General features: G+C 54.1%; 3 protein-coding genes across 3 annotated transcripts; 1 reads left to right on the top strand and 2 right to left on the bottom strand.

Moving 5' to 3' along the window:
* Positions 1-160: 160 nt before the first annotated feature.
* On the bottom strand, positions 161-2,361 carry SULT1A1 (sulfotransferase family, cytosolic, 1A, phenol-preferring, member 1). Its single transcript, XM_006896555.1, has 7 exons — positions 2,214-2,361; positions 2,007-2,132; positions 1,825-1,922; positions 1,235-1,361; positions 1,060-1,154; positions 388-568; positions 161-273 (listed from the first exon to the last, which is right to left on the bottom strand). Exons 1-7 carry the CDS (start codon positions 2,359-2,361, stop codon positions 161-163), a joined length of 888 nt encoding a protein of 295 aa, XP_006896617.1.
* Positions 2,362-7,205: 4,844 nt separating this feature from the next.
* On the bottom strand, positions 7,206-10,607 carry SLX1A (SLX1 structure-specific endonuclease subunit homolog A (S. cerevisiae)). The gene is made up of 6 exons (XM_006896621.1): positions 10,420-10,607; positions 9,966-10,017; positions 9,559-9,888; positions 7,557-7,684; positions 7,316-7,403; positions 7,206-7,235 (listed from the first exon to the last, which is right to left on the bottom strand). The coding sequence occupies exons 1-6, from the start codon at positions 10,605-10,607 to the stop codon at positions 7,206-7,208; spliced, it is 816 nt and encodes a 271-aa protein (XP_006896683.1).
* Positions 10,608-10,914: 307 nt separating this feature from the next.
* Positions 10,915-11,326, top strand: BOLA2B (bolA family member 2B; the record flags this gene model as incomplete). Its single annotated transcript, XM_006903587.1, is given in 3 exon segments — positions 10,915-11,008; positions 11,011-11,138; positions 11,228-11,326. Coding segments are annotated over 3 exon segments (321 nt in total), but the record flags the coding sequence as incomplete, so codon positions are not given.

Below are 11,326 nucleotides of genomic sequence, written 5' to 3'. Positions count from 1 at the left end.
TGCAGGGAGACAGCTTATTGGCCCCAGTGGGCACTTACTCTTCTAGCTCAGATTTTCTTTTTGCTTCCAACAGAGGCTCTCCATTTTAACACAAATCAGACTTTATTCTTGAGGCCACACCAGGCCTGTTCTTGAACCGCTCGCACCAGAGCACTGCCACTCACAGCTGTAAACGGAAACTGAGCTTTGAGCCTGCCATCTTCTCAGCATAGTGCGCGTCAAAGCGCTCGTTCTGGGCCACGGTGAAGGTGGTTTTCCAGTCGCCCGTGATGCCTGAGGAGAGAAGGAGGGGAGCCTGAGGTCCTGACCGCAGAGGAGGCCCCGGTCTGCTTCGCCTGCGGGCTCCACCCCACTTCCTGGGCAGACCACCCCCAGGCCTGTGCTCACCTTTCCTCATGAAGGCGGAAATGTCGTGGTCCATGATCTCGGTGGGCACAGTACTGTAGTTAGCCATGGGGTTCTTCTTCATTTCCTTGAAAGATGTGCGCTGGACAATCTGATCTATGATATCCTCAGGCAGGGAGCGCCCCACAAACTTCAAGATCTTCTTAATCTCCCTCTTGGGGTCCTGGAGCAGCAGAAAGCTCTTCAGTGGGAGTTTGGATTGCTTGCCGAATGATCCCCCTCTTTAATTCCCGGAGGTCTGGCCACGCCCAAGGAGCAACCTCTCAGGGGCAGCGAATGGCCTCTGCTTGTTTCCTGGGGCAGAAGATGTTGCCTTCTGCCCTGATCTTGCAGTTACCATGTTCAGTAACTTAGAGCTGAGGCCGGGAAGTCCCCTCAGATCTGTGGCCCGCGAGACCTGGCCTGGCATTTGACACACAGCAGTGGGTAATTGATCGATGACAGAGCCTGCCACCCACTCAGGTGCTGGGAGATAACAGGTGTATGAAGCCCGGCCCAGAAGGGATGGGGTCAGCTAAGTCCTGGACGAGGAAGATTTGAATGTGGGGTCTAAGGGCCATCACAGAAGAGTGGGCCCTAGAAGGGCTTGGCCAGTCTCCATGTGGCTCCTGCCCCCCCCCAGAGTCTGGGATGGAAGGAAGCAGGCAGTCTCACCTCCTTCATGTCCTCGTAGAAGAGGTAGAGAACAGGGTGAGTGTGACTCAGCTCCCACCACTCCTGCACGTGCTGGTACCAGGACCCATAGGACACTGGGGAAAGGTGGCTCACTTCAGTTTGCTGCCCCTCAGTTTCCTGCCCCAAGTCCCCTCCTTCCACGGTAAAAACCCACCTTCCCCAGCCATGAACTTCTCGAGGAAGCTATCCCACGTGCCGGGTTCAGGGTGCACCTTGGCCATCTGGTAGAAGTGGTAATAGGAAACAACCACATCCTTGGCGTTGCGGGCCACATAGATCACCTGGATGGGTAGACAGCCCAGCACCATTACCATCCACCCCACCAGGGCCTCCCGCCACCCTTTAGCATCCCTGCCACAGTCCTGTCGATTTGGCAAAGGAGAAAACTGACATTTAGATGGTGGCTGACTTGTCTGAGTGCAGTGCCACGCTACAATCTGAAGTTAAAGCCCTGGCACCTTGGGAACATGAGATGGGGACCTCATCCCAGTCAGCACCCCTTTACCCAGAGTTGGAGCACGAAGTACCTCCTCTGTCCTCTCCCTGACCTGTGATCCGCCCCCTGCTCTGCTCTCAAGTCTGTCAGGAAGGCTCTCCCTTCCGTGGTTCTAGTCCCAACCCAAGCCTGAGGCAGATGGCTCCCTGCTTAAGATAAGACAAGGCTCGGAGAAGTGGGGATCCCAGAGGAGCAGGGCTGGAGTGGTCTCAGCAGCAGTCCCCTTCCCTGGCTCCTCTGCGACTCACCTTAACCTTCTGATCCAGCAGGTCCTGGGGGATCAGGGCCAGAGGCAAGTGCGTCTTGAGGAGCCGGGGGGCGGGTGTATCCTTCAGAGTCTCAACACCTAAACCGTAGGCAGCGAAAGGCCCAGTGAATTGAAGCACTGGCCCCCCATCTCCAGCACCTTGTCTAACACCCACCTACATACCTGTGGGGAGCCCTGGGGCCTTGAACTCAAGGAAGGGCACACGTATGAAGATGGGGGCCCTTTGACACTTTTTCATATCGCCACCCTGGTAGATCATGTCCAGGATCTCGCTCACCCAGGTGGTGCCTGCAGAGGTAGAACGAGTCGGTCTGCTGGCCCAAGGTGGAGGTGACAGCTAGGTGGATAGGGAGGACCCGGAGCACCTACCAGATTTGGGGTAGGTGCTGATAAGCAGGTCATCGGGCCAGGCTTGGAAGTTCTCCAGTGGCCCCAGCGCCTCTGCGAAGTACTTGATAAGCGGAATCCCCTTCACGTACTTCAGGGGTGGGCGGGAGGTGTCCTGGACCAGCTCCATGCTGCCGAGTGTGTGGCCCACTTCCCTAGAGAGTAACACAACAAACAGTGCCTCGTGCTGCATTCTTGAGGGAGGCGGCCAAGTGCACAGAGATAGCAAGGGGCCCAGCTGCTCTGACTCCAGCCCCCTGGATACAGTCCTGGCTGCACATTTCTCACACCTGCAGAGCAGTCTAGATGCCCAGGCCCCACAGCTAAGTGCCTCTGGGGGAGGGGGGAATGATGACAAGGTGTCCTGGAGGTGCAGTGGTTAAGCCCTTGGCTGAAGCAGCTGGGAGGAAGTTGAGGCAGCCTGCTTCCATGAAGATAACAGTGTTGAAACCCCTAGCAAGGGTTCTCTTCTGCCCGAGAAGGTCACTAGGGGCTGGAATTGACTGGATGGCATGGGAGTGGGTTTCTGGGTTTGGGAGCAGCTAGGTTTTTTATAAACGGAGCCTAAACTCTGCTTCCAAAGTGCCTGGAAGAAAACAACTACCCCGCACCTACCGTCCTCACTCACAAGCCAGTTTTCTTCCTCTTACTACTTACTTCCTGCTACAGCTTGTAAGCTCCTGGGCCCCCCAGGGATGGAACCCTTCCCACAGGTCAGGCCCGTGACCTCTGCTCTGGGATGAGCACAGACAGTTGGGGAGAGCGAGCTTGGTAAGTGGAGGAACACTCCACTCAGCAGAATAGGGCAGCAGAGTGACAGTGTTGAGATAGGGCAGTCCTGGAAGAAGGTGGGGACCACTGAAGGCAGGAGCAGAGTGGTCCCCTGCACCCTGAGATCCTGCTAGCTGAGTGCCCCAGCCCAGTCCTCACCTGATGCCCTGGGATCCTGGCCTGTGACCGTCTCTGTGTGCAGCGGCTTAAGTAGGTGCAGCGTGAGAGCAGAACTGCTCCCCAAGCAGAATGTTTTATAAATCCATAGTGGGAGGGACCTGGAGCCAGTTACAGCTGGGATTTGGCAGTCCTCCCAGCAGGAAAGGGTGGAGTTTGGGGTGGGGGGACCCGGGGACCATTAGGCTGCTGGACAGATTGAACCGAAAGGTCATCAAGAGTGAAACTAAGGCAGAAGGGCCCAGTTGGTGCTGGAATGGTGGAGGGTTTTTGTTTTTTGTTCTTTTTTTTTTTTTGTCATATGCTCTAATCCTGGCTGCAGAACTGCCCCGGGACTCTGTTCCCACAAGGCTAAGAGATTTTTTTGGATTGACTCAGTCAAGGGAAGAGGTAGGAGAGAGAAGGAGGGATACTTCTGCAAAAACACAGGGACAGGACCTTTGGGCTACACACCGAGAATTCCCAGCAGGTAGTTGCCAAGATGCCCCAAGAAGCCTAAACTTTTCCAGGAATTGCAGGTCCTGACTGCAGGGCTGGTCCAGAATGATGGGGTTTGCACCGAGTGAGGCGTTCAGAGCACAGGAGAGCAGCACAGGAACAAGGAAGAAGGCTGGGTTTTCAGAGTCCGGAGTAAGCCCCAGCTCCATACCCTTGTCATCCTTAAAATGAGGGGGATCCTGCCTCACTTATTGGTGGTGGAGGAATAAGTGGCCCCCAGAAGGTGCTTTGCTTCTGGGCTTGAAAGGGGTTCCCTGGGAGGCAAGAGATAGGGGGCTGGAGACTCCCAGGGCTCCACAAGGGGGGCGGAGCACACCCTCCTTGCTTCTGTTTTCACGTGTTTAAAGTCCAGAGGCAGTAGCAGTGGGTGGAGTTGAGTAAAGGCCGTTTCCCAAGGGGCGGTGCAGTGAACGACACTATAGAGCCCTTCCAGTTCTAGTCTTTTTCTTAACCACATGGCTAGATCTCTCCCTTTACCAGCTCAGAGCTGACCCTCTCCTGGGTTTCTGAGACTAAATTGCATGGGAGGATATCTCCCATCTTTCTCTTGAGGAGCCACTGGTGGGTTCGAACTGCCAAAGTGAATTTGAATTAGCACAGCTGCTTACTGACTCTGCCATGAGGGCTGTGGCCCAAGTGGACTGGCTAGTGTTCTGATCACGCAGCTAAGATTGATGGCTGCATTGTAGAGGTGGGCGCATGTAAGTAAGGTGTGCAGAATGCTAAGGAGGACCTTAAGTCAGTCTTGCCATCCATTCCCGGGGTGTTTGGTGGACCACCACGACCAGGAAGATAATAGAAGCAGAACATGACCTTTGGGGTTTTGGAGTCCTGGGGTCCCCGCACTGGAGAGCAGCAGAGTAGGGAACAGTGGGGCGTTCAGGCCCAAGAGGAAGAGAGCAGAGGATCCTTGCTTAGACCGGAGGCCTGCTGCAGAGCGGAGTGCCTCCGGGCTCTGAGTGGCAGAACTAAAGAACTTTGCATCATTTCCTGAGCAGAGCAGAGGCCGGCCTGTGCCTGGCAGGAGGAATGCCTGGGGGCTGAGAGTAGGCTGTCCTGATAGAAAAACTGAATCATTGAACAGTATCCTGAATTACAACGTGGTACAATCAACACTCTTAACACCAGCAGTCAGGAGATCAAAAGACAAATTGCATTGGGAAAATCTGTCATGGATCTCTCCAGAATACTGAAGAGCAATGATGTCAGTCTAAATACAAAGGTGCGCCTGATCCAGGTCATGGTATTCTCAATTACTTGTTATGCCTCAGAGAATTGGACAATAATTAAAGATGACAGAAGTATAGATTCCTTAGAGTTGTGGTGCTGGAGAAGGGTCTTGAACATATCATAGACCGCCAAGAAAACAAATGGGTCTGTCTTGGAGAGGGTGAAACCAAGTCTCTCCTTGGAGGCTAGGATTTTGAAGTTCCGCCTCACTTACTTTGGGCACGTAGTCAGGAGAGATCAGTCCTTGGAGAAGGACATCATGCTCGGAAGGGTGGACCGACAGCACAGGAGGAGACCCCGATGAGATGGATTGATACAGTGACTGAGGCGATGGGGGTTGGTGTGTCAGAATTAGTGAGACTGGCTCAGGACAGAGCTGCTGTATTAGGGTCGCTATACATCGCAGGTGGCTTAACCAGTAACATTCTATGATAGGTTTGGAAGCAGAAGTGGCATCTACTTCCTAAACAACATGCCTCTGGAAACTACATGAACTTTGATAAATGTCCATAGTTGTAGAGGAGCTTCAGGCCTTTTGTTCATAGGGTCGCTATGGGTTGTGCTCAACTCGAAGGCGATCAACAACTTCTCTAATAAACCTCATGAAGACTGTGTGTGAGGACTGCGTGGCCATTGCAATGACTTGTCAGAGTGAACAGACAGTGCCATGGAGGGGCAGGTGTCAGAGCTGGTGGGGAGAAGATTAGAGGGAAGCCAGGTTTGACCTCTGCCCCAGAGGAGTGAGCCTTGAGCTGCATCTGTTCATACAGATCCTCCTCCCTCCCGGTGAAGCCAGAGGCCGCCTCCAACGTGCCACTCCACGTAAATCCCGCAGAGTCACACACTGGAGAAAGCAGAGGTCAGGGGCTTAGGACAAAGGAGAAGGGGTCAGAAGGGATCTCATGTGGGCCCACAGTCCCCTCCTCCTCCCCACTCAGCTCAGTGCTGTTGGCAGGTGGGCTCTCTGCCTCCTCTTCACCCCTACTCACCCATGGCAAACCAGAAGGGATCCTATAATGTTAGGGACACTGTCACAGGAGACAGAGTTCTGCAAGGGCTTAGAGCTTACTGAAAAAAGGCAAAGACAGAGCTTCCCAAGTCCTGGTAACATCCCAAAGAGAGATGATGGTCAGGGCTTGGTGACTTTTGCTTTGTTTTATATTTTCCTTCGGATCCCAGGGCTTTAGTGGAGGTATTAGAATGCAGAGTTTATATTCTTCCTCCCCCCGTTTCTGGCACTTGTCCCTGGGCAGCAGCGTCCCCTCAGACAGGCTGAGGAGCTCACAGCAGCCCGGATGGTTTCTCTGGCAGACAGAAAAAGCACTGGGCCTGGGACCACAGCTGGATGCAGAGTGAGTCTACGAAGAGTTTATCTTAAAAGTTGAAAAAGTAGAAGCTATAGAGAAATAAGCTTTAGTGGTAAAGAGTTATGCATCCGACTGAAAGGCAAGGAGTTTGAATCAACCAGAGACTCATGCAGACAAAGACAAGCAACTTGTTCCCGAATGATTTTGGTAGTTCTGATGGTAAGACACTCCCCGCTGCCCCAATCTACACACAGCCACTGTGCTCTGGTCCGCTGCCACATAGCAAGTCACTAGCCGGGCCTCCCCCCTCGCCCCCCCCCCAAGCAGTGAATTGACTGATGTGTTCCAGAAGTACACTGGACAGGATGGTCACCACCGTACCCTCTCCAAGAGGGAGTTCCTGAACTTCATGGATACAGAACTGACTGCCTTCACAAAGAACCAGAAGGACCCTGGTGTCCCTGACCGCATGATGACGAAACTGGACCTAAACTCTGACAAGAAACTAGATTTCCAAGAATTTCTTAATCTTGTTAGTGGTCTTGCTCAGACCTGCCACGACTCTTTCATCAAGCATGTCCACTAGCAAACCTGAAGCATCCTGGAGCCTGGCCTCCAATCCCAGCAGCCCCTTCTCTCCAGCCCCTCAGTCACCGTAGACTCCTCATGCTCAAATACACCCTGATCTAGCCCACCCAGCACCCACAGAGGCCACCCTGCTGGTACTAATAAAACAATCCGGGTTTTTAAAACAAAAAGCTTTGCTGCAATCCCAAAAGGCATGCAGTCTGAATCCACCAGCCACTCTGTGGGTGGATGGGCACTATCCTCCCATGTGACTTACTGTCTGAAAACCCTCTGGAGGGTCAGCTATGGGTTGGTTCCAACTCAACAGCATATAAAAACAACAATCCTTAACTCAAGACATTTTATTGTACATAATTAAAACACAATGTGGTAAAGAAAAGGAGCGGGGTTTGGGGACACTGGGTCAGTTCTCCAGCATGTCCGTCCAGTGTTCCTGTGGAGAAGAGAGAGCAGGTTCGAGGCTGCCTAGATGGCTAAGTTGGTGGGAGAGTTGGGGCCAGGGGCATCTCTCACCTCTTCTAACTCCCAGTCTTCCTCATCCTCCTCGGTTCCCATTCCGCACAGTCGGATAAGGTCTCCCCACAGCAGCGAGTTCCGGCAGCTACCAAGGAAATGCCGAGTCGGGAATCACATGCTGCCTCCAGTCAGGCTCTGGGTCCCAAGGTTGGGACTCAGCAAGTCCGGCCTGGCCTTAGGGCACTGGGCACCCTCTTGCCACAGCTAGACTGGGTTGGTACAGGAATGTAGGACTCACCTGGGGCATTGGCCCTCTAGGGGCAAAAGTTGCCCTGGCTCCTCTCGAAGGAACTCTTCTGCCAGGCAGATCACATGGGCTCTTAGAGGGCAGCCGGGATGGGGGCAGCACAGGGGGCTTTCTTCATCCTGTTAGAGTTGACAGGCAGGTGAGAGAGAAGACGCTGATGAGGCGGCTAACATTCACAAAGCACTTCTATAGGCGATACACTTGCCAAAAGGCTTTACATAAAAACACCCTATGAAACAGGTACTACTATTATCAGAATCTTAGGTAGAGATGGAAGAAGCCAAGATACTGAGGCTAAAATGCATACTTGATTATGTAGGAGCCTGGCTGCTGTAGCCAGACCTGCAGTTAGTTCCTCATGGGCTCAGTGGTCTCACACCATCAGAGAAACTCAATGCAAGTGTGATTTAACCTCTGTGCATTGAGATGTAGAAGCCAGGGCCTTCCTCTCAGTTCCTATTTATAAAAAAATATTTGCTCTGCTCCAGCAGTGGGTATGAACTCCCCTTCTGGAATTTAGTATGAGGGGTGGAAGAGGGTGATTAAAAAAAAAAAGTGGAACTATGGTATGTAAAGTAAGTGTTCATGGTAAAAACCGTAAGGAATGTATCAGCTGATGAAAGGAAAGTAGGATTTATCTGAAGCCTAGAAAATCTTTCTCTCACAGAGGGCCTGGTGGATTCTAACTGCCAAAAGCCACCTTTGGGTTTGCCGTGAACTCACAATGGACTTAAATCAGGCCAGGCAAATTCAGAGACAAAAAGGAAATGAATGGTTGCTAGGAGCAGAGGGACATGGAATGACTGCTTAATGGGTGCCAGCTCCCTCAGGGGTGATGGGGATGAGAAAGAGATGACGGCTGCCCAGTATTATGACTGTATCGAATTCCACGCTTGAGGGTTAGAGGTACAATTCACTCAACACTATGCCAGCAGAGCGCTCTCTAGACTGTTGTTGTTGTTAGGTGCCATCGAGTCGTTTGTGACTCAGTGACCCTATGTACAACAGCCCTAAACCCTGCTCTATCCTGTGCCAATCGTATTGCCTCTGACACACCCATCCTGATTACCCCAGTCACTGAATCAGTCCACCTCATAGAGGGTCTTCCCCTCCTGCGCTCTCCCTCCACTCTGCCTAGCATGATGTCCCTCTCCAAAGACCTGTCTCTCCTTAAAACATGTCCGAAGTATGTCAGATGAAGCCCTAGAATCTTTGCCTCCAAGGAGTAGCCTGGTTTAATCCTCTCCAAGATGAATCTGTTTTCCTGGCCGTCCATGGTACATTCAATACTCTTCTCCAGCACCACAGCTCAAGGGTGTCAATTCTCCTTCTGTCCTCCCTAGTCATTGTCCAACTCTCTGATGCATAACAAGTGATTGCAAAGAGCATGGCCTGTATCAGGGGGACCTTAGTCTCCAGAGAGACACTGTTGCTCTTGAGTACTTTAGAGAGGTCCCTAACAGCACGCTGCTCAAATCCACCAGAGGCTCTGCTGGAGAAGGTTGGGCAATCTCCTCCCGTACCAGTCAGATCCGATTTGACGGTACACACACACACACACACACACACATACACACACAAAATTTAAAAAAATATGAACCTAGTTCTGTCCTGTGCCATCTTGACACACAAGAGCCCATGGCAGCAGTCACACTGTCAATCCACCTGGTATACACCTTAAATGGTTATTGGTGAATTCTTTATGTGATTACCTTGGTGTTTTGTTTTTAAATAAAAGGAAGTATATTTGAAGGTAGCAATGTTAGATGCAGAGCTAAGAAGCACCTCACTGAGAAGGTGGCATTCTAGGGAAGACTCTCCTTCCAGGTAATGGGCAAGGCCAAAGGTCCTGAGACGGGTGAGGCTGGGTGTTGGGGCATGGAGCTGCTAATATATCATCTCTGTTGTAGAGGTGGAGGCACCGCGGTCAAAGGGCAAGTGGCTCCGTCAGGTCAGCTTGGTCTTATGTCATTAGGCCTGGGATGGCTCTCACCTGGAACGCTCCGGTGCACAGGGCACAGTGAGCCTCAGTGTCCACATCGCTGGACTTGGTGTCGCCATTGGGCGCGGCTCCCCGCCGGGGGCCACACTGTGGTGGCGGCCCAAAGGCCAGCGGCACGTGTGGAGGCGGCGGCGGACAGAGGTCCTGCTGGAAGTCCTGGCGCAGCCAGCGCACGGTGAGCGGGAGGCGCAGCCAGGGTGGCGCGCGCAACATGTGCGCGAGCACGCGCAGGTGGAAGGTGAAGGAGGCCTCGCTGCGCGCGCGCTGGCCCACGTGTGCCAGGCGGCGCGAGGCGTGCGGGTGCTGCCAGGCCCATTCAAACTGCGGTGGGAGAGCGGCTGTGAGTCAGGGCCCGGCGCGCCCACCCTCCCGCCCGCCGCCCCTGCCTCCTCTCTTACCCGCAGGGCGGCCACGGCAGATGGGAAGCCGTGCACGATGAGCACCATTTCCCTGGGAAGGAAAACGCGGGCTGTGAGTGGCCCCACCGCGCGTCAAGGCGAGTCCTACTCAAGCCATGGTGCTGCCCTGTCCCCTTTCCCACACTATTCGAGAGGGGAGTGGACTTCAGTGTCCCCTCGCACCTGCCACCCTCAAGGCTTTCCCCAGTCCTGTTCCATTTAGGCTCAATTCCAACCCCAGAGTTGGTCATTGGGCCTCCTGTCACCTGACAGCCTCAATCCTCTGACCCTTCCACAGGCATTTTTCTGACCAATCCCCTCTAAGCCCCGTGTCTAATTCCACGAAGCCCACCTCCTCGCCTAAGCCCCGCCCCCTCACGGAGCCCGCTCCGCCCAGGCCCCGCATACCACGCCCACAGCCACGCCTCCTCTATTAAAGCCCGCCCCCTCTCACCAGGGCCCTCGCCCGCTGGTCCGCCAGGCCCCGCCTTTCTTGCGGCCTCCGTTATGCTGTTGAACCCGACGGGCGGGGTTGACAGTGAAGCCCACGTAGACGCGGCCCCGATGCCGAGGGTTCAGACAATAGAGCAAGTAGACACCGAAGAAGCGCCCTGGCCTTGCTGTGCCCTCTGCGGGGCCCATCGGGACTGATGGGTCCTGGGCGGTCGCTGGAGGTTGACTGCTGTGGCCTTTGACCCTGGGGAAGCCCCGGTTAGGTTGCTAAGAATGCGAGACGCTAGTCCCAGGAAACGTTCTTTGGAACGATCCTGACGCACTCAAGAGGCCATACCAATTGGCGTCCATGTCCCCTCGCCTGGACGAAGCAAGGATGTCCAAACCCATTCACACGACCCAATCCAAAAGATCCAAAGGCTCCACTCGCGGTTGCTTGAGCAGAGTCTGATTGGCTAGCTGCTGATAAAGGCGGAAATCTTTGGCTGTTTGAAAGATGGGCTTGCCTGAGAGCGGAAGTGCGTCTATTGCAGACCTTTTAGTAAGGGCGGAAGTAGATTCCTCGACGGAAGTGGCGCCGGTAAGGGCGGAAGCAGTGTGGCCGGGTCCTTGCTGGGCTCCGGTCCCCCGGGCTGCCGCCCACTCCGGGCTGCAGCAATGGATCTCAGCGCTGATTTTCTCCGGGAGAAGCTGCAGCGGGAGCTGGAAGCGGAGCACGTGGTGAGTTGAGCGGCCCAGGGCCCCCAGACGAAGGAAAAAGAGCTCCTGGGGAGCAGATTCGGCACCTGCCACCCTGTTCTACTCCACAGGAGGTGGAGGACACGACTCTGAACCGTTGCGCGTCCAGCTTCCGAGTCCTGGTGGTGTCCTCCAAGTTCGAGGGGAAGCCGTTGCTCCAGAGACACCGG

Source organism: Elephantulus edwardii, unplaced genomic scaffold, assembly GCF_000299155.1.
Source record: "Elephantulus edwardii isolate Elephantulus edwardi_28Jun2011 unplaced genomic scaffold, EleEdw1.0 scaffold00186, whole genome shotgun sequence".
NCBI lineage: Eukaryota > Metazoa > Chordata > Mammalia > Macroscelidea > Macroscelididae > Elephantulus > Elephantulus edwardii.
The sequence above is the reverse complement of the archived record's forward strand: the minus strand, read 5'-3'. Positions and strand labels throughout refer to the sequence as shown.